The sequence below is a fragment of the Coenobita brevimanus genome, chromosome 83 (genome assembly GCF_032717465.1).
Source record: "Coenobita brevimanus isolate Jiangsu-jjx chromosome 83, ASM3271746v2, whole genome shotgun sequence".
NCBI classification, from domain to species: Eukaryota; Metazoa; Arthropoda; class Malacostraca; order Decapoda; family Coenobitidae; genus Coenobita; species Coenobita brevimanus.
This window is the reverse complement of record NC_137036.1, coordinates 13,426,312-13,448,395: the sequence shown is the minus strand read 5'-3', so window position 1 is coordinate 13,448,395 and position 22,084 is coordinate 13,426,312. Positions and strand designations below refer to the sequence as shown.

Here is a 22,084-nt window from a genome sequence, read left to right as displayed (position 1 = left end):
TGTGTATCTCCCAAGTGGTCATGAGTCATACTGATGTGGAGGCTGGCTGTTTAGTAGGCAATAGACACACAAAGTTGAGCACACATATGAGCACACTTTATGAACGTATGTGTAAGCTTTTGAGAATTTTCACTCATTACATTCCATTTGCTTGGTAACCCTTTCTTAATTATCACAGCACTGAATTATACAAAAGCTGGTTATAAAATTGAACAAAAGGCTTTGCAGAATGAAAATGTATATAATTGGCTTTAAATTTCATGCAGCCTGTATTATTACTCTGAATACTGATGAGCTGGTTGTGAATAATTTAACCTTTATCAAGTTGCACAGCACAAGTGGGTTATAAGTGGCTGCAGAACTGTAATTTAGTTGGTTTATTATTACTGGCATAAAAGTGAAGAGACATTTCTTTTTCTATCAATAGCCATGTGCCCTAATCCCATACGGGGTGGCCACAAACATGTTGCCCTGTCCCCGGGCATTTTGCTCCCCTCCCCCCAACTTACAACCCCCTCTCTCATATACCTCTCTACTCCATTTCTCCATCTCATCCTCGGTCTCTATCGTATTATATTCCCTTCACAACGCAGCTCAATTACAGGACAGGTACAAACAGCCACTGGCTACCATGTCAGTGTTAAATCTGTGTTCACATAACCTAAATAATTTGTTACTTGGTGCAACATCCAGTTTAATATCGGAATATTACACTCAACTTACACTAAGGCCGTCTGCAGGTCGTATGCTTAAACCTTAAATTGCGAAGTGGAGTGGAGTGGAGATTAGGGCGTTGGGCTATAGATATATAGATAGAGTGCAAACCCCAAATTTCTGATGGTCTTTTGAGGAACGCCTGCAGTTATTACACATGGTTAGCCTGCATCCCATACCACAGAATGCAGTTAACTAAATGGGAAGGCCAACCATGTCCCACCTTCATCACACACTCCAGAAATTATCACAGAAAACTGAGAGACTGCATTCCACTTTGAGATGTCAGGTCTAAACATACAAGAGATCAGTTTATTTCTTACATATTAGTTAAAGATCTGTACCTTTATTCAGCTTATCTGTATATGGCAATGGGGTCAGGGTGCGTTAAACTCTGTAGAAGGTGCTGAGCAAAAAAATCATTTAGAACCCCAGCACTAAGGCATACATGTTCTCATCTGGCAAACACCCCTTACTCCTATTTCAGCTCAGTTGATATCAAGTGCTGTAAGATTGGAGGGTGGAGGATGACAGCTGGGTACAGAAAGTGGGAAGTATGAATGTCTGGGGTAGGGTTGTGGAGGGCAGACTGAAAAAGACCTGGGACAAGGTCACAGAGTGTGGCCTCGGGAATAAAGGACTGAACAGGGAGGCTGCCAGAGATCAAGCAGCGTGGAGTGCCCCCATTAGGTGACCAAGGCCAATGCATGCAAGCTTGTTGGAGCCCTCATAAACGAAACGAAACAAACAAATGCAAACCAGAACTATTTTTTCCAGGGAACAGAGTATTCAAAAACACACATCAGTACTATATGTTCTAATGGTACTGTACACAGTAATACACCACATACTTCTGTACAATGTATCTTCTTGAGAGCAGCTCACAACAGGCAATTCATTCAAACGTTCTTCAGTCTCAAACAATAAAAATTACATGTGACATATGTTAATTCAGGAGTCCAATACTCTACTGATCTTATACTCACACTAAATGGGTTCCCTAGAAGGCCACATCTTCACAATGCTCTAACTCTTACACCACAACACCAATGACACTAAAACATGTGACAAATCAGGATGAAGTACTGCACTCTACACAAATACCTTACACACTGTCAAAGCAAAATACAGACTACTTTGAATATACTGTTGCGTCACTTATCTATAATGTGTTGACCAATATAAATTTTTTGCACTAACAGATGCATACTTAAAACTAAAATTGAGAATGGGAATGCAAGCTCCAAAATAATGATAAAAACTCCTGGAGAGCAAGACAAAAGAAGACTGCAGGGTGGTCTGTAACTAGCACTCAACAAAAACTGATCTGGTGGTAACATATGTGTAGTGGAGATGGATCAGTCTGCCGATGTGGGTGTGAGTGTAGCAGTGGGAGAAGGAAATGAATAAATGATGTAGTTTAGACACTTATAATGATGACAAAAACTGATCTGGTGGTATCATATGTGTTACAAGGATGGACCAGTCTAGCAGTGTGGGTGTAGCAGTGGGAATAGAGATGAAAAGGATGTAGGTTAGAAGGGGAGACCAAGGATGAGATGAAGGGATGGGGGAGAGAGGTATATGAGAGAGGGAGGGATGAGCTTGGGGGAGGGCAGTGAAATGGTAGGGGACAGGGTGACATGGACGAGAAAGAGGGATGGAGTGGAGAGGTATGTGAGAGAGGGAGGCAGTGAAATGGTAGGGGACAGGGTTACATGGAGTGATTTCTTTGTGACCATCCCTTATGGCATTTAGGTGTCTGTGTATAGGCTACAGACAGATAGACAGACAAGTTAGATATTAATAATGCTCAATGAACCATCCTCACACCACACAAATCACCTAGTGGAGTGCAAGCCAAGTGTTGCATATGAAACAACCTATGTCTCACTTCTCTGATGGCACTGATTGCACTTTTGAATATAGGACAGAGGCTTATCACACCTAATCACATGCATTCCAAAATTCCATAAAATTACAAACTTCTCTTCACTACTACATGGCCTTAAGTCTGTCTAAAATGTGGTCAGCCTCTGTGATATGTCAAGCATGTGTTCCAAAGCATCACAATTTTTCGAAACAGGAAAAACTGGGAAATACACTAGGAAGAAATAGTCATAACCAGCTCCAACCCAAAACATGTCTAAAAAGAAAATACTTACTTGACAGCATAAAAATGAACAGACAGCTTAATACCTTGATGGACAAAACTGCACATGGTTCAGAGAGTTGGGAAATAACTTTATACCAATGAACACAAAGCCTATGAACAATATTGCAAAAAGTGTATCGCTGGCGGATCAATTTGCTTTAAGTTCTCAGTGTGCATTTTAGTCTCCCAATCCTGCTTTGACCAACCATATTCAAAGCAGATTATTGCAGAAAGTGAATCGCCGGTAGATCAATTTAAGTTCTTAGTGTATATTTTAGTCTCACAATCCTGCTTTGACCAACCATATTCAATGCAGTGACCACCAAACACTTAGGAAAATGGGAGTTCCTCATGTCAGGTGTCCATCAAGGTGTTAAGATCTTTACCAGGCTAATTCTTGAAGGTCCTACTCCACCTCACACCACACTTTACTGGATACAATACTGCATAATACCACATAATACCAGGATATAAAAAAGCTCTATCAGGAATGTGGTACTGAACCATTATGCTCTTCAGTACGGCAATGACGGTATAAAAAGATATATAGTAAACAGCTTAAGACATAAACCTCATTAACTCTTCAAGGTCGTATTTCACCTCCCACTGCAATTCCATGGACACAGTACCCCACAATATCAAGTTATAAAAGACCCTATCAGGAATGTAATACTGAAATTCTAACCCTTTCAGTACAGTGATATTTGTGCTATAAAGGAAATGCTACCTCCAGAATGTACTAACCTTAGAGGAGGGGTATTGAAGTTAGAGGAGGGGTATTGAGCTTAGAGGAGAGGTATTCAGCTTAGAGGAGGAGTTTTTTTTTTCAATGGGAATGGAGATAGAGAAGCATTCATCACATCGCTAAAAACTGGTACCACGTTGGAGCCTTTATAAACGATACGACAAAACAATACGACAAAAAGAGAACTATCTTGGAAGGGAATATGTCCTGTGAACCATGCAATCTGATACCTTACATTTTTATCAAGCCACCAGCAGATGAGTTTATTCAGTGCAAAGGGAAATATCTTGCCGTGAAGGGGGTAACAAAGGCTATATCTTATTTAAAATCCCCTCCAAAGTTTAAACAAAGCCTCTAAATTCAGCTTAACTCTTATCTGATGAAGCCTTTTAAAATTTCACTCTTATTGCCTGCAGGGGATCAGATTTGACTTAGGAGCAATCTGCCATTGTCAAGCTTATTAAGAATGTATTTACGGTGCCTCCCCCCGTTTGGAAATTCTACCTTAAGCTGAATAAAACCACCAGAAAATTGCAAAAATAAAAAAAAAAGTCATTGCAGTGATGGCATGAAGGGACATCACTGAAAATGGAGGATGAAAGACAGGTATGACACGTAAGTCTCTCCTCAGTTGTATAAAAGCCTCTGGAAGTAGCAAAGAATAAAATCAGATAAAGTACATTGTGGGGGTGAAGGGATCCCTAGAACATGGAGAGGCGCAGTGCTGCATCTTCAGATTTAAGTCACCCGGTCCGTCTCTTGGCTCTTGGTGCGGCGGAAAAGCAGGATGTGGGGCTCTGGCAGGGGAATAAACTGAAGGTTACAATTATAGTCTCAACAGACATTCACACAACTACAGTCTCAACAAACATTCAAGTTACAACACCCTTCACTATCAGTACATGTCATTTGTATTAAATTTCTACCGTAACCCATATCTGATGAGTCTATTCAGGTTAGGAAAGCATGTGCTAGTAGTCTGTCTAACTATTGCTACATGCCTTAATCTTGAAAGGGGTGGCCACAAACAGACTGTCCCCCCCATGATGAGAGAAACCTGTACTTTACACAGGAAATATAATCCAATTTATTACTATTACGCCAGGAATCGAACCCAAGACCATCTCACCCGAGGGTCCCAGGTTCGATTCCCAGCATAATGGTAATACAGTATACTGGAAGATCACCTCCATGTTACCCTGGTCTCTGCTATCTGGCTGTCCTCTCACCAGCTCACACTCCCCTCTCCCATATACCTCTCCACCCCATCCCACCATCTCATGCTAGTACTGAAGGCATTAATGACAGTTAAATTAAGTCTTCTGTAAACAGCAATAACAAAGTCAAAAGTACATTAGCAGGCTAAAGTAGTTGAGATACTTTCCTGAAATACTGTGGGCACCAACACACATCCATGCAGTCCTTTCTCAGCTTCTGTACTCAATTTCCTATTCTGTATAAGGCCCATCGTAGCACCACAATACCCTTTCTTCTTTCATTCCTTGGCAGAGATTATCTTGATACGAGAGGCATGCAATTCTATGCAGCAGCCTTTGATAAGATGCAACACTCCTGCCACTAAACAACAGAGCCACACAACACAACCAGGCACAGCAAAACAATCAATCTATCTCTCTACTGCCAGACGCCTTAATCCGGTAAGGGGAGGCCACAAACAAATCGCCTCCATGTTGCCCTGGCCCCCACCATTTCACTGCCCTGCTCCCAGCTCACATCCCCTTCTCTCATATACCTCTCCACTCCATCCCTCCATCTCATCTTTGGCCTCCCCCTCCACCTCACTCACATACACTCTCCTCGTCAGTCTCTCACTCTCCATCCTCTCCACATGGCCAAACAAAATCACCACACAAAAATTACCCGACCCACTTCAGCAGCATGCCACATCCAGACATTTCAAACACTAGCAATGTACTATTTCATGTACAGGGCAATACGACACCTCAATCAGACCACCATACTACAATCCCCCTTCCCAACATTCACTCATCAGAAGTACCATAAGTTATCTTTAATTAGAGATGATTTAGTACACTTAGTTTGGCTTAGATCAGTCAGCTCCTCAGTTACAAGTTTAGATTTGGGTTGGGTGGGATCACAAAAGACTATATATGAACTGCTTGTAGTATAGCCCCACACAACACAACACGGACGCACTGCACGGCACATACCACAATGAGATGCTCAAAACAGGCTGCTGCTTACTTGTGGTTGACAGGTCTGCTAAGCCAGGCAGACCAGGGTTAAGTAACAACAACAACAACAACGAGTGTGTGCATTAAGACTAACAAAACAACAGCAACGAGACCGTGCAATGACTCTAACAGCAACAACAACAACAACGTGTGTGTGCACTGAGACTCACCTGGACTGTGCACCAAGTAGTGTACCCATCCTGGTGACATCTGGACTCCCAGGTTACGCCATTCCGTCTCTGACATAAGGTGAGTCTTTGGCACCAGTTTGGCCACATCATTGGGCAGGATTACATGTCTGGTGAATTAAAGAGTAAGTAAAAGACGGAGCATCGTTGTGTGGATGTGGATGGTAAGTAAGTAAGAGATGGAGTGTTGTGGTGTGGATGTGGATGGTGAATTAAAGAGTACATAAGAGAGGGAGCATTGTGGTGTGGATGTGGATGGTGAATTATAGAGCAAGTAAGAGAAGGAGCATTGTGGTGTGGATATGGATGGTGAATTATAGAGCAAGTAAGAGAAGGAGCATTGTGGTGTGGATATGGATGGTGAATTATAGAGCAAGTAAGAGATGGGGCGTTATAGTGCGGATGTGACAAAGTGCGACTCCTTAACACCTTTTCCTCGTGGATTTATTTTTGGATATGGGTGGTTCATATCATGTACCGGTATGCTATGTATGCAGAGTATGGCGATATTACAATGATTTAAATAACACAGAAGGGGACTGTAGGATGTTCATTCATTCATTCATTGCCAGACGCCATGTATCCCAAACGGGGTGGCCAAGGTCTTAGAGTTAATTGTTTACAGGGAGGGGCACTAATCCTCCACCAACCCCACCTGACACATAGGGATGCCAACAGCATCTGGTGTTCCCAGGCGGTCACCCATCCAAGTACTAACCAGACCCAACTGTAGGATGTAAATAGCAAAATAAATCACTTAGGAAGTGGTAATAAGAAGCATCCCTCACCAACAGTATGAGCCCTTGTCTTCATTTTTTTTTTTTTTTTTTTGTTCAACATCAACAAGGATGAGGTTGTTCTACTTCTCACTTCAGACCCAGAACAACAAGCCTGTGATATTAAAAAAAAAAAAAAAGTATGTTATGACTGGTTTTCTGTTTTGCAGGTTAATTTATACTGAAATAATCTGGATACATTATCTATTTTTACATTCTAATTCCATAGAAAAAAAAAAAAAAATGTCCAGTAGCTACTTCTTTCATAAAACCATATACGCTACCATGCACTGGTCTACATTTTGTTTTGTTTTTTTCAAATCCTTTCCCCCAGTTAGTCTGCCTCAGAAAGGTGGGTAATCCTCATGGAGACACTGGATCACCTCTTAAATATTAATAAAAATGTTTACCTACCTCTGAATTACCGTAAATCAGAGACTTTGTACGTGTACAGAAGTGCACTTGTGTGTATGAAAAGGATCCTTCAATAAACGAGGAAAATAGGATTATATGAGACAGGTTGGGTTAGGATTAATATGACTAAACATAAATAGATTAGGTTGGGTTGGATTAGTTTATCTATCTATCTATCTATCTATAGCCCGACGCCCTAATCCCGCAAAGGGTGGCCGCAGACAAAACGCCTCCAAGTCACTCTGTCACCCACCAATTGACTCCCCTCCCCCCAACTCACTCCCCCCTCCCTCATATACCTCTCAACTCCATCCCTCCACCTCATCCTCGGTCTACCCCTCCCTCTCCCTCCCTCCACCTCACCTACATACACCCTCTTAGTCAGTCTTTCATTCTCCATTCTCTCCAGCATAAAATAGGTTAGCATAAAACAGGTTAGACTAAGTTAGGATAAATTAGGTTTAGTTAAGTAACAAAAATTTAGGTTAGGTTTGGTTAAATCAGCACTTATAAGGGTAATTTTGTACCCAAATGTGACATTCAAAGATGGCGTCTGTCTGTCACCGGCACACCACAAAATGTCCGTCTCTCTTCAGCACCATTGGGGATTGTAAACCAAGGTGGCTTTTTAAATGCTCTTCACATCTTTTAAAAGAAATTTAAAAACATCTAAACTTGAAAACGCAATCCAAAAATACCCAAGGAATCCCATGAAGGGCTTTGGTACAGAAAAAACTGAAGATTACTGTAAAATAAGGTGGTGCCACGTGTCCTTGAAGATTACCATGTTTTACTTTTATTTTTTAATGCAAGGAAGAAGGAACCAAAGGCCAGGAACCTGTAAACCATTCCTTCCAAGAAACAGAACAAAAACAATACAACAAAGAGACAAATTCAAGATCCGGGTATATGGAATAAATAACTTTCACACTCGCAACATATTTTATGGACAAATAATTAATGTGACTCTTAACATTGCCAAAATTAACAATACATTTGACTTTTAATTAAACCTCGTACCTTGCTGGTAAGACTGAAGTATTACTGTGCTAGCTGAATAAAATGTTTGCCATACTCAACTCTCCTGCAACATGCCCCCAAACTTCCCTATATCTCTTTCTCCATGACAGGTAACACAAACTCAAGGTAGAATATACAGTGCCATAAAAGCCCAAGAATGCTGGAATATATGAGGGTCTAAGTTACCATGAATGTGACTGTATCATGTTCACTCTCACTGGACATAAATCTGGTAACTCTCCATACTGACTGCCAGGCTGTAACAGGAGATTATGGTGCTAATCACGAAGAAGTGCTGTGGTAAGGATGCAGAGCCGAATTATCATCGTCACGGAAGCAAAGAGAAATACGGTACAAAAGGATGATAATCCGGATCAAATAAAGGTAAAGGAGGTATAGTCATGAATAAACGTTGTATATAGGATGTAAAGCCATAATTTTATCATAATCTACCACTGTGGCTACGAATACAAGCTGCAAAAGGACCACAGCCTCCGCCATGTTAAGATAAATGGACTCTAGCTCACCTGTACTCATATTCATCATCGCTGTACTTCTCCGAGTATTGGATCTGGTCTGCCTTCATCGTGCCGGTCTCAATTTGAAAATCCTTCGTCCAGAAAAGAAAATATTCCTCCCGTCCACCAAACCCGGCCCCCTGCGTTCAAATAACAAATTGCGTTTCTGACAGGTCAACAAATCCGGATTCAACAAGTCATTTCCTGAAGACTAAATTGACCGCTATCACAATCAGCATTAAGAAAAAAACAATAAAACAAAATTGTAAGAACTGTATTAGCTAAAAGTGTGGCGTTTTATGTAATAATTCAATGCTAAGCTCCTATATGCTTTGCCAACTAGTGAGTCCTTTAGCTAATGGCAACCCCTCAATGAAAAGTGTTAAAGGCATTGTATGGTGCACAATTATATAATTCGCCTAAAAGTTGTCTCAAGTTAAATATTGATGAAGGACAGAAATGATATAACCTAATTTCATTACCAATTTACTAGCATATGAAATCTTATAAGCAAGGTCGTCATTGTTTACAGAAGCATCCTCTAGTTTAGTAAAGAATTTTCATCAAGACTGAAAGATGAGCATGAAGGCGACTGGGGAGCCTGGAAAAAATAAATAAAACCTGAAGCCAATATAAACACACCAAAAATTACAGAGTCAATATCCCAAAGGCCCAGATCAAACCCTCCCGCTTCGGTTGGTGACCTTTCTTTATAGCGTTATATTGTCCTATTCCTCTACTGACTTTTTCTTTTCTTTTTTCTTTTATATTGACGCATAAACAAGGCGCCTAGTTCAGTTCTGAAAAGGTTAGACGAGTGTCAGTGTGTATTATAAGTAAAACTTGATAAAGTATGAAGAAGTGACAGCTCGGGGGGAAATATTTTGACAAGCTTTGCAAAATTGTATCCTGTTTTGACATAATATTGATTAATTCGTCATTCAACTCCTTTTTTGACCATTAGGAACGTAAGGGCCCTGGGCAAGGCTGCTCAGTCATGACCTTTAAGGCAAGGGTAACCTGCCTCACTCATCCCTGAACTGTATAACATGAACAATGAACCCTAACCATACCGTTGATGTTTTTGATGCAGTTTCACGTTTACAGGAAGAATTCAAGTGTCAGGCACTACCTTGAAATCCAGAAGCTTTTTTTTTCACTAATTCCATAGTAACTGAGATCCATAGTATGTCTGCTACATAAGCCCATTCAGTTAAATATAAACAGAGCAATGACTAGGCTTGAAACTAGAGCCAGGTTGTGAAGACTACATTAGGAAAAGAGAGATGGCAACTTTTTTTTTTTCATACAGAATACAGACAAAGAAAGGAAAAACAAATATAATATGTTTTATTTTGGTTTGTAGCGTGTGTGTGGTGCGATGGTGTTCTTCCTGGTGGGGCTGGGGCTGGGAGAGGTGAAGGACGTAACAGTGAGGGGGCGGGACATCGTCAAGGGATGCCAGCGGGTCTACCTGGAGGCTTACACTTCCATACTCGCAGGGGGAAAGCAAGCCCTGGTGAGTAGTGACAGAATTCTTAGATACATTTGGTTGTCATGTTTATGTCATCTTCATGTGTTTATTATACCACATCATCTCCCTGTAAAACAAATAACTCAGAGTCAAATGGCCACCCCTTACGGGATTATGGCGTCTGGCAATAGATAGATAGATAGATAGATCATCTTACTGTTTCAGTTTGTTAATTATGGCTGCTCTACAGTATATAGCACTCAGTCTGTCTATCTGTCTAAAGCCAAATGTCATAATCCTATAAGGGGTGGCTGTTTGGCTTTGAGTTAGTTGTTTTACGGGGAGGGTTTGTCTTTGAGTTAGTTATTTTACGGGGAGGGGCACTAACCCCACGCCATGCCACTTGCTGACACATAGGGAACAAGTATGGGTTGGTTATATGGTTACCACCCAGCATTGTAAATGGTTTCCTGGCTTACGGGAAAGTTGGAAAAAAATAACCTGATAACACTTCCAGGAGGCGTACTATGGCCGTGAGATCTTGTTAGCGGACCGTGAGCAGGTGGAGCAGGGGTCAGACTCGCTGCTGGAGGGGGCAGGGACGTGTGATGTGGCCTTACTGGTTGTTGGAGACCCGCTGGCCGCCACCACACACACCGACCTGTACCTCAGAGCATACCAGCTGGCCATACCCGTACAGGTATTGTTTATTTGTGTCGTTCATATCGTTTATAGTCTCCGTGCTTGCATGCATTGGCCTTGAACACCTTATGGCGGCTTTCCATGCTGCTTAAGCTCTGGCAGCATCCCTATTCAGTCTCATCAGATCACACTATGACCTCATTCCCTTTCCATGCTGCTTGATCTCTGGCAGCCTCCCTGTTAAGTCTCATAAGATCACACTATGGCCTCATCCCCTTTCCATACTGCTTGATCTCTGGCAGCCTCCCTATTCAGCCTTATCAGATCGCACTATGACCTCATCCCCTGTCCATGCTGCTTGATCTCTGGCGGCCCCCTTATTGGGTCTCATCACATCACACTATGACCTCATCCCCTTTCCATGCTGCTTGATCTCTGGCAGCCTCTCTATTCCATCTCATCAGATCACACTGTGACCTCATCTCCTTTCCATGCTGCTTGATCTCTGGCAGCCTCCCTATTCAGCCTCATCAGATCACTCTATGACCTCATCTCCTTTCCATGCTGCTTGATCTCTGGCAGCCTCCCTGTTCAGTCTCATCAGATCACTCTATGACCTCATCTCCTTTCCATGCTGCTTGATCTCTGGCAGCCTCCCTATTCCATCTCATCAGATCACACTGTGACCTCATCTCCTTTCCATGCTGCTTGATCTCTGGCAGCATCCCTATTAAGTCTCATCACATCACACTATGACCTCATCCTCAGTCTTTTTCAGCCTGCCTCTCGCAACTGTACCCCCAGCGTTCACACTTCTCACCTTTTTATTCTTCTCAGTTTCTACCCACCTTATTGAATTGTCTTTTATGTACAGGGAATATAAAAAGTGTCCTGATGTTTGTTGTAGTGGCCCCAGTTGAATTTTTGATATGGCATTTTGCGAGAGAGAGAGAGAGAGAGAGAGAGAGAGAGAGAGAGAGAGAGAGAGAGACTGTGAAGATGAGAATACAAGGAGAGAAGATAGTGAAGATGATGATAATATGATTTCCAGAAGACAAGGAGACAAGGATAGTGAATTTGATGATGATGATATATTTTCCGAACTACAAGGAAACAGTTCTATCCTTCATGTGCTATAGCTACTGATAGATTCTAAGGCTGAGGTACGGTAACAGGTAATGAGCTATTCTCCCAGATATCACACATCTTTAAGTAACCTATTCCAGCAACTAGACTCTTCTTGTTTTGCTTGACTAGTGTGGAAAATGTGAGCATACAAAAACTTGCAAGCGTTGTTTTGCTGAAGAGTTGTACAAATAATTACTACATCATAAGGTGTTACAGTGCTTGCATCATTTTTATGGAGGGATGCTGTGAACTGCACCAAAGTTTTTTACCAATAGTTCACTGTATCATGAGGTGTTCAACAGTGCTACCGTCATCGCTGCAATGGGGTACTGTGGATCGTATTAGATTACCACTGACCCCATTGTACCAGTATTGTTATATTTCCAGGTGCTAAATAATGCATCCATCATGAATGCTGTGGGATGCTGTAGACTGTATAAGATAACCACTGAACCATTGTACCAGTACTATTATATTTTCCAGGTGTTAAATAATGCCTCCATCATGAACGCTGTGGGGTGCTGTGGACTGCAGCTGTACCGCTATGGGGAGACAGTCAGTGTTCCCTTCTGGCAGGATGGCTGGGAACCAACCAGCTTCTGCAACAAGATCAACAAAAACCTCGCCAAGAATCTGCACACACTCTGTCTTCTAGGTAACCATTTGTAATGCTTGTCTCTGTGTCAACAAAAACCTCACCAAGATTCTACAGAGAGAGAGAGAGAGAGAGAGAGAGAGAGAGAGAGTATCAGTGCACTGTGGGTCCGATGCCATCCAGAATGATTTGACCATGTGGCAGTGACAGCCTGTTAATACCTGCATATATTATAACATTTATGGCCATTCCCAACTTATTATGAAGGACAAGAGGTATCTGATATAGCAGTCATCTATCGTCTGGGATGCCTGCATGTGGGGGGACACAACAGCACTTTCCGGTTTCCTTTTGTTCCGTGTGTCATAATATTTAATGCACATTCCGCACCAATACTTTCTGGAGTGAGTGTACAGTTGTTGTCCTTATATTAACAAGAACTTCACCAAGAAACTACATGAGTCATTTGTAAGGTTCATAAGTTAGAGCTCACTAGTTGTCAGCTGCCAGGATCAGTATTAATTTACAGTATACTGTAATGAAAATCAAATATTTTATCGTTACTACTACAGTATGTGCTACTTTTTCGTGGAGGGTTACCATGATGATTATCCATTTTACTTGTCATGAAAAAGTAATGAGTGAATAGGTGTTTGGTCCCTGTCATTGGTCCTTGTGTTGACAGTCTGTTCACTGCTTTCCTTTTCCTACTCTGGATCCTGCCAACTCATTTTTTTTTTTTTGATAGTTGTGACAATTATAGTGATGAAGAATAAAGATCAAACACTTCATCTTAACTACTGTGTTCTTCATATTTTTTCATCAAAGGGTGGTTACCATGATCACAATTATTTATGTTGTTGCTCACATTTCAGACATCAAAGTGAAAGAGCAAAGTTTAGAGAACCTGCTACGTGGCCGCAAGATCTTTGAGCCGCCAAGATACATGAGCGTTCGTCAGGCTGCCCAACAGATTCTGGAGGTGGTGCGGCGACAGCAGGGGGCCAGGGGAGGGGTGGAGGGAGCAGGGCAGGGGCAAGGGAAGTGGCTGCTGACAGAGGACACTAAGTGTGTTGGTTTGGCCAGAGTGGGAACACCTTCACAGCACATTATGACTGGCACACTTCAAGGTAAGCATATGCCTGTGCGTGCACTTCCTACAGATTTGCAGGGTGTCTCTGTTAAAACACCGCTACTGGCACACTTGAGGGTGAGGATTTGGCCTTTTTTGTGCTTCTTTCACACAGGCACAGGACACCCAGTCTTTTGGTGTTGCTAGGGCTGGCTGTGGAATCCTGACTTCACCTGATCGACACAATTGTTTCCAAATGTAGATTTACATTAACCTATTCAACAGAATGAATCCAACTAATGTCAAGTTAAAAAGGGGTGCCAAACCCTGGTTATACACTGCACAGAATTCATCCAGCCAGCTCAATCCTTTGTTAGTTCTTTTGCCTCATCAGCTACCATGCCTCTTTCTCACACATGTATATACCATAGCTTTCCACCTTCTTGGTCTCCCATGTCTCCTCCCACCTTCAAATTCCTTCACATAGGCTATGCCCATCTCACCACCCTGTTCATACCCATTCTTTCCACATGCCCATACTATTTAAACACTCTCTCTTTGACTTTGGTGTGTACATACTTCACAGTGTGGCTTCTATCTTCTCTTAAAGTGAATGCATTTACGACTCCTCAGAGCTGGCCGAGTGTGAGTTAGGGGAACCACTACATTCCATGGTGATATGTGCTGAGTGTCACCCTGTGGAGGAAGAGGCTGTCACCAAGCTGGCTGCACACTTCAGTGGACAACAAGAACAAAAAGAAACTGGTACAGCTGAGAGGGGCGTCTTCCATATTATTGGCCTGGGACTTGGAGAGCCAGGTTAGTTACTTCCAGCAGTATTAATAATTTGACAAGCCAAATAGTCTCCTGGAAACTAGGAAACCATTTACTATATTCAGAGGTAGCCGTATATATATATATATATATTTTTTTTTTTTTTTCTGTAATGAAGGAACCATAAGCTACACCCCACAAGATTGTTCCCTCTAAGAAACTATCTATCTGTCTATCTATTGCCAGACGCCTTAATCCCATAAAGGGTGGCCACAAACAAATCGACTCCATGTCACCCTGTCCCCTGCCATTTCACTGCCCTTCTCCCAGCTCACACCCCTCTCTCATATACCTCCCCAGAAAACAACTAACTACCTGAAAATACAAACAAGAAATGCCTCTAAGAAACAATAAAAGGATAACAGAGAGCCAAATTCAAGATCCTTTCATTTCAAGATGCCTGGACACATATGATGCCTGGTGGTTCAGTGAGATTAGGTGCCCCAACTTGACTGAGCATGTAAGGGTTCATTTTCAGGGGGTGATGGAAGCGTATTGCTCACATAATGCCAATCAGACAAAAGGCTTTAAATGTCAGGACTGATTAGCTTAACCCTGGGCTCCTGTCCTCCTGATGGGGCAGAGAGAGAGAGAGAGAGATCAGATGCTGGATGGATGTATGGCTAAGCACACTAAATCCTCATTATGAATCAAGGTCATGTTTAAAAATATCACAATTTCTTTTATCCATACTCTAACCATAGGAAACGGGTAATCAGCTTTATAAGTAGCACTGAAGCTTTAGCAGGCGGTTGTTCTGTCACTTACACTGGTCCTAGTAGCAAAACTTCATATAAAACTAGAGACTTATAACTAGGATTTCAGTGTAAAAGGTGCTGGAAAGGGATGCCATCACGTAGGAACACCGACATGACCCGGCGACCTCACTATCCTGTTATCCAAATGTTCTTCACCTCCCTTCCCACCCCATTAAAGGATTATGATAGACTACAGAAGAGCAACATCAGCCTGCAGTCCAATGAGTTCACATCCTGATGAGCTTGGGGCAATAACAGCAGCTATTTGTGTTTTGTGATGTTTAGCATTAACACTCCACAGTAGACTAAGACCCTCTTTTATTTTGTCCCTTAGCATTAACACTCCACAGTAGACTAAGACCCTCTTTTATTTTATCCCAAATTGAAAAAGTAATTCACATTGCAATTTCTTGTGCAAAGAAGAAAGAACCAATGGCTGAACCCTGCAAAAAGAGCCTCATATTCAGAATCAATTCATTTCAAGATGCCTGGACACACATGCATCTAAAAGACTGGAGGTCTTAGGCTGAGGGATATACAGAGACTGAGGATGACTGTTCAAGAGTTGACCTGCTGCATGAAGAACAGAGTGTATCAATTAACTCCTACATTACGGAGCTGGACAGAAACAGGGTGATGTGTTGGTAAATACTTGAGTTAATGGAAGTCTTTAAGGGCCAAATTCTCATCTATTTAGGCAGCTTTCCAATAATTATCCAGTACTTCATCCTTAAAAATATACCTTGCACCCTTTTTTTTTGGGGGGGGGGGGATGTAGACATGACCATAAAGGGTTTGGAGATCATACTGTACATCATTTTTTTTTTTCTTTTGTAGGTGATGTGACAGTGAAAGGACTGGAGATTATCAAGAAGTGTTCACAAGTGTTCCTGGAGGGGTACACATCCATAATGGAGGGTGGAGTGGAGGCCATGGAGGAGATGTTTGGGAAGAAGGTCACCGTGGCAGACAGGGAGATGGTAGAGCAGAGGTCGGAGGAAATTCTCGAGGCCACGCAGGGAGGAGACGTTGCTTTTCTAGTTGTGGGTGATCCTCTCAGTGCCACGACACACACCGATCTTGTCATCCGTGCCCTTGATGAGAAGATACTGGTCAATATGGTTCACAATGCATCTATCCTCAATGCAGTTGGGTGCTGTGGCTTACAACTCTATTCATTTGGGGAAACAGTGTCCATCCCTTTCTGGCAGGAGGGATGGCGGCCAGATAGCTATTATGATAAAATAAGCAGCAACCTGGCAGAGGGCTGGCACACACTCTGTCTGCTGGATATCAAGGTAAAGGAGCAGAATGTTGAGAACCTGATGAAGGGTCGGAAAGTGTATGAGCCACCAAGATACATGTCCGCTTCTCAGGGTGCCGCTCAGTTGTTGGAGATAATTGAAGACCGAGAATCACAGGGTAAAGAGACCCCACTGACTGCTGACAGCCTGGTGATTGGTGTAGCCCGGGTTGGATCAGCTTCACAGTGCCTGAGGACGTGTACGCTGAGGGAGATGGCACAGGAGGACCTTGGGGCACCACTACACTCACTGGTGGTGGTTGGTGAGACTCACCCCATGGAGGATGAATTTACTGACATGTTCAGATTAAACACATAATAAATACTGATGGATTTGTAACTTCTTTTGTATACCTACAGTGGATACCTGAGTTTAGCATTTATTCGTATCATACCTCACTGAACACATAACGTCATATCATATCGTTTATAAAGGCTCCAATCTGCTTGTATGTGTTGGCCTTGGTCACTTAATGGTGGTTCTCCATGCTGCTTGATCTCTGGTAGCCTCCCTATTCAGTCCCTTATCCCTGAGGTCACACTCTATGACCTCATCCTAGGCCTTTTTCAGTTTGCCTCTCATAACCCTACCCTCAGCATTCACACCTCTCACCTTCTGTACCCAAATGTCATCTTCCATCTTCTCAACATGCCCAAACCATCTCAACCTACCTCTCCTCTTCACATCAATACATTACATTCCCTCAACTAAATATATACCCTCCCTAAACTCAGTCATCACAAAACTTGCAATGTATCTTCATATGTAGTTGGTCTTGTTCCTTCTGACTCTAGTGACAGTATCGGTTCTGGTACACCAATATTACAACATGATGGCAAAGGATCATGAGCAAGTAGCCTGTAACTTTAACTTGACAATCAACTGCTGTCTCTCCTTGAATACTGAGTTCTTGCAATGGATTAATGCTAAAGTATGGTGCTAGTCATGAAAAATTGTTACAGAAAGGATGTACAACAACGTAAATGTCTTTCTCTGCCACTGAGTTACGTGATATAAGCTGCAAAAGGACGAAAATCTGGGCAAAGTTACGGTGAAAGAACTAAAGCTTGCCTGCAGTTCTGGGTGTTCCATTTAGTATATCCCAGTGAGAAGGTAATAATAAAAGTAAATGTGAGAGACTGACGAGGAGAGTGTGTGTGAGTGAACTGGAGGGGGGGGGAAAGGAAGGGGTAGGCCGAGGATGAGATGGAAGGATGAAGTGGAGAGGTATATGAGAGGGGGAGTGAGCTGGGGGCAGGGCAATGAAAGGGCGGCATGGAGGCGATTTTTTTTGTGGCCACCCCTTACGGGATTAAGGCCTCTGGCAATAGATAGACAGATAGATAGAAATGTGGCTCGTGTGCTAGTCTATTAAGTATCCAAGCACTCTTAGTCTTGGGCACGAAACATTCAGCCACAAGTAAACAAACATTTCCAAGCTGCGAGTGTTACAAATTCCTTTACACATCTCTCTCTTTCCATCCAAACTTGAGACACACAGTATTACAAAGCTTCTAACACATATTTCTCTCTTCCCGATAGTTTCCATCAACTGCTGGGGAGTAATTAGCTGGTTCTGGCACTTGGTTTAGCTTCCAGTCCACAGAAAACATCAACCCTGCTACAGCCAACCTCAATATAGAGGTTTCTTAACAGGAAGGGAGGGGGGAGTGAGTTGGGGGAGGGCAGTCAAATGGTGGGTGATAGAGTGACTTGGAGGCGTTTTGTCTGCGGGCACCCTTTGCGGTATTAGGGCGTCGGGCTATAGATAGACAGATAGATTAGCCACAGCCAGGCCCCATCCCTCAAAGCCAGCAATGTATTTATTATTATTTTATTTTTTACTGTTACTACGTGCCACTATGGAAAAAATAATTGGATCTGGATGTTACCATTTAGTAATTGTGGCGCAGTTCGTGTGAGTCCAACTGTATGATGAGTGCGTGGAGAGTGCCAGCGGTGACGTTGTGGAGTGTGATGGGATGTGTGAGTCTGCCTGGGAACACCAACACATCACCCTCACTTGGCTTTATAACACACCCCTGACGCTCAAACTCCACCTCTCCTCCCTGGAATAATAATAGTAATAATAATAATAATAATAATAATAATAACAATAATAATCCATCCATCTATCCATCAGCCAATCCTACGTTGCCCCATGCGGAGAGGAGGAGCCCGAGGTTAGGCAAGTTGGTCCCGACGATTAAGATGAGAGTGAATACTACTACTACTACTACTACTAATTAAACGAGCATTTTTCACTGAATATACTGTGTGGGCGGTGCACTGCAGGAGGAGGGCAACTTAATTCACTGTGCAGTCCACTTAGTTTACATTTTAGACAAAACTAGGGCTACTACTACTACTACTACTACTGCTGCTGCTGCTGCTGCTGCTGCTGCTGTATATGGAAGTAAAAACCAATGCTCACTTGATATTCTGCTGGATCACTGAGAGTTACGTAGAAAGTTATGGCAGCGGCGTTGTGATGAGACGGTAACCCTGCCACTTCACCAGGACGGAAGCGAGCCACCAGTGATAGCATTATGTCGTTCTGGGAAAAAAAACAAACCATAAATTTACAAACATCATAAAGTTGAAAGTCTGGGGGAGGGCAGGGAAATGGCATGGGACAGGGTGACATGGAGGCGTTCTGTGTGTGGCCACCCCTTTGAGATTAAGGTGTCTGGCTATATAGAGACAGACAGATTGATAAATACTTCTGATATAAACATTAATACTGTCTTTTTGGTCATTTTTATAGCCAGTATCATCAAGGAGAGTTAGTTTATCCTGCGAAAAACATGCTAGATATTTACAAACATTAATACTTTAGAAATTTAAAAACATTGGTGTTATGTTTATGGTAATGTTTCAGTTTTCCTATTACTACTACTTTCTTTAAGGTATTGGTCCATGGAGTTATAAGGGCTACTCTCTCTCTCTCTCTCTCTCTCTCTCTCTCTCTCTCTCTCTCTCCTATTTACCACTCCCTCCCTTCCACCGCCCACCCACCCACACCCACACCCTCACTCCCAAATACTGTACATACGCTCATTCCCACTTCCATATATACACAGTCACTGCCTCTCTCTCTCTCTCTCTCTCTCTCTCTCTCTCTCTCTCTCCTCCAGTACATATGCTCATTCCCACTTCCATATACACGGTCATTGCCCCCCCCCTTCTCTCTCTCTCTCTCTCCCAAATACATATGCTCATTCCCACTTCCATATATAATCACACACTCTCTGTCTCTGTCTCTGTCTCTCTGTCTGTCTGTCTGTCTCTCTCTCTCTCTCTCTCTCTCTCTCTCTCTCTCACCGGTTCAGAGTAAGGGAAGGCAAGAAGCTGCTGTTTAACAAAGACTTCTGACAGTAGTGTGGAGAAGAGAGGGTCAAGCTGCAGATCTGAGATATGCTGGTCCACTGTCGGCACGTCTTCTTGGCTGATGCCTTTTTTACGACTGTCCTGGGAAGAGAGATGCAGAATTCAGGAGGTTTTTCAGGCAGCATAAAGAAAAAAAAAAGAAAAAAGAAAATCCATCAAAATAATACTGCAAAAAAAGATTGAATGGGTGACTGGATACAATTTCAAATCCTTCCACTACGATATGCTGTACTGTAGTTACTTTTCCTAAGCTGTCAGCAGCAAGAATGAAAAATCAATCAATCAAATTCTGGGGTTAATAACGACGATGTGCATAAATCGGAATCGGCATAGCATTACAATCATAGGCGGGTAAATTTAAAGTGCGGTTGTTAAAGCAGAGGAGGAGGCGGGGTGAGGCTGGATCCACTGCTGGGTTAAGAGTGAATGGAAGAATTTTAAGGAACTGTTGCTGTATTTCATGGGGCAGTGAAGGGATTTTGACATTACACTAAAGGAGAGTGTATGTGAGTGCGGTTGAGGGGGGAGAGGGAGGGGAAGGCCAAGGATGAGATGGAGGGATGGAGTGGAGAAGTTTATGAGTGAGCAGGTTGTGAACTAGGAGCAGGGCAGTGAAATGGCGGGGGACTGGGAGACATGGAGGCGATTTGTTTGTGGCCACCCTTTATGGGATGAAGGCGTCTGGCAATAGATAGATAGACAGACTAAAGGAAACTTATATACTGCATGTCTGGGAAGTGTAATGCTTTATGGTGCTGAAAGGGGCAGTAAAAAGGGAAGGAAATGCATGGGTTTGAGGAAAGGAGATAAGGATGGCTAAATGATGTCCAGTGTGTAGTGCATCTCTGAATGACACTGCTGTAAATACTGAAAGATATGATGGGAATTGAAGGCAGTGGTGATGTGATATATAAAGGAAGACAACGTCATTCACTCACCTGATGTAGTGCTGCCTACTTCTTCCTTCACCTTTATCATTCTTTTTCTGTGTTTGCCCTCCTCTCATCCTATTTCTCCCATCTCTTCTGTCACATTTTATTACTGTATTTTTCTTTCCTTTTCAGGTGGCTTTACATTGAGTGACAAGCCTAATGGTTGTTTGTAAGCCAGGAAACCATTTACAACGCTAGGTGGTAACCATATAACCAACCCATACGTGTTCCCTACGTGTCAAGAATTGGGTTGGTGGAGGGTTAGTGCCCCTCCCCGTAAAACAACTACAGTAACTCAGCCAAACGGCCACCCCTTACGGGATTATGGCGTCTGGCTATAGATACACTAAGGTGGTCTGGATATGTGGAAAGAATGGAGGATAAACTTTGGGTAAGATGATCTGTAGGGCGCCCTTAATTGCAAGGCCTGGGGGGGCAAGGATTACGGTTGGAGAGTTGAGAGGAAGAATGGGACTGGAGTGTATTGGTGTTGTAATGAGGACAGGTAGACTGAGATGACTTGGGCATGTTAAAAGAATGGAGGATGACAATTGGGTGCAGAAGGTGAGAAGTGTGAATGTTGGAGGTAGGGTTGAAAGTGGCAGACCGAAAAAGAGCTGGGACGATGTCATACAGTGTGACCTCAAGGATAAGGGACTGAATAGAGGCTGTCAGAGATTGAGCAGCGTGGAGAGCCGCCATTAGGTAAACAGGGCCGATGCATGCCTTTATAAAACAATACAATACCTAACCTCCCCAGTAGAAAAAAAGAGTTTGGAGATCCCTGGAAATAAAATAGTTAATGCAATTCTGGCGACATCCAACCCATCCAGTTTCAAAATAACCTCTGCTACTTGTGTTATTATGTACCTTGTGTTGGGCCATGGACCATTTATTTCGCCGGTACGCCAAGGTGAGTAGGTCCTGCGTGAACTCCTGGCTGAAGGTAGGAAACTGGTACACCTCTACACAGGACTGGGAATACAACAATACACATAAAGATTCACTGTTGGCTGACTGCTGGGAGAAAGACACACCGATGTAGGCAATACGTCACTCTCCACCTCACACCCCCACTGCCTCCTGCTATATATACAGGAAATGTGGTGTATATTCAGCAATTATATTCTGAGGAAGCTATGAGGTGAAACGTTAATATATACACACTAAGTCCCACATCGGTGTTTGTTTCTCCAATACACATAAACG

The 22,084-nt window shown here is 42.7% G+C and overlaps 3 protein-coding genes across 3 annotated transcripts in view; 1 reads left to right on the top strand and 2 right to left on the bottom strand.

Annotated features, from left to right (window-relative positions):
* Window positions 1-4,262: 4,262 nt before the first annotated feature.
* LOC145409779 (cyclin-dependent kinases regulatory subunit 1-like) lies at window positions 4,263-8,880 on the bottom strand. The gene is made up of 3 exons (XM_080280086.1): window positions 8,756-8,880; window positions 6,001-6,128; window positions 4,263-4,411 (listed from the first exon to the last, which is right to left on the bottom strand). The coding sequence occupies exons 1-3, from the start codon at window positions 8,812-8,814 to the stop codon at window positions 4,353-4,355; spliced, it is 246 nt and encodes an 81-aa protein (XP_080136212.1). The 5' UTR covers window positions 8,815-8,880; the 3' UTR covers window positions 4,263-4,352.
* Window positions 8,881-9,299: 419 nt separating this feature from the next.
* Dph5 (diphthine methyl ester synthase) lies at window positions 9,300-16,871 on the top strand. Its single transcript, XM_080280193.1, has 7 exons — window positions 9,300-9,441; window positions 10,113-10,265; window positions 10,738-10,920; window positions 12,474-12,645; window positions 13,461-13,715; window positions 14,291-14,476; window positions 16,087-16,871. Exons 2-7 carry the CDS (start codon window positions 10,128-10,130, stop codon window positions 16,869-16,871), a joined length of 1,719 nt encoding a protein of 572 aa, XP_080136319.1. The 5' UTR covers window positions 9,300-9,441; window positions 10,113-10,127.
* Window positions 16,872-18,448: 1,577 nt separating this feature from the next.
* Window positions 18,449-22,084, bottom strand: part of LOC145409931 (multifunctional procollagen lysine hydroxylase and glycosyltransferase LH3-like) — a 36,122-nt gene continuing 32,486 nt past the window's right edge. The window contains exons 13-16 of the mRNA XM_080280192.1: window positions 21,746-21,850; window positions 19,878-20,024; window positions 18,988-19,110; window positions 18,449-18,622 (exon numbers count right to left, since the gene is read on the bottom strand). Coding sequence (XP_080136318.1) covers window positions 18,449-18,622; window positions 18,988-19,110; window positions 19,878-20,024; window positions 21,746-21,850 — 549 coding nt within the window. The remainder of the gene's footprint in view (window positions 18,623-18,987; window positions 19,111-19,877; window positions 20,025-21,745; window positions 21,851-22,084) is intronic.

Coding starts and splice junctions, on each gene's coding strand:
- LOC145409779 (XM_080280086.1), bottom strand. CDS start 8,814: ATGAAGGCAGACCAGATCCAATACTCGGAGAAGTACAGCGATGATGAA. Junction 6,129..8,755: donor GATGATGAATATGAGTACAG/GTGAGCTAGAGT, acceptor TTAATTCACCAG/ACATGTAATCCTGCCCAATG. Junction 4,412..6,000: donor CTACTTGGTGCACAGTCCAG/GTGAGTCTCAGT, acceptor TTCCCCTGCCAG/AGCCCCACATCCTGCTTTTC.
- Dph5 (XM_080280193.1), top strand. CDS start 10,128: ATGGTGTTCTTCCTGGTGGGGCTGGGGCTGGGAGAGGTGAAGGACGTA. Junction 13,716..14,290: donor TATGACTGGCACACTTCAAG/GTAAGCATATGC, acceptor ACGACTCCTCAG/AGCTGGCCGAGTGTGAGTTA. Junction 14,477..16,086: donor CCTGGGACTTGGAGAGCCAG/GTTAGTTACTTC, acceptor TTTCTTTTGTAG/GTGATGTGACAGTGAAAGGA.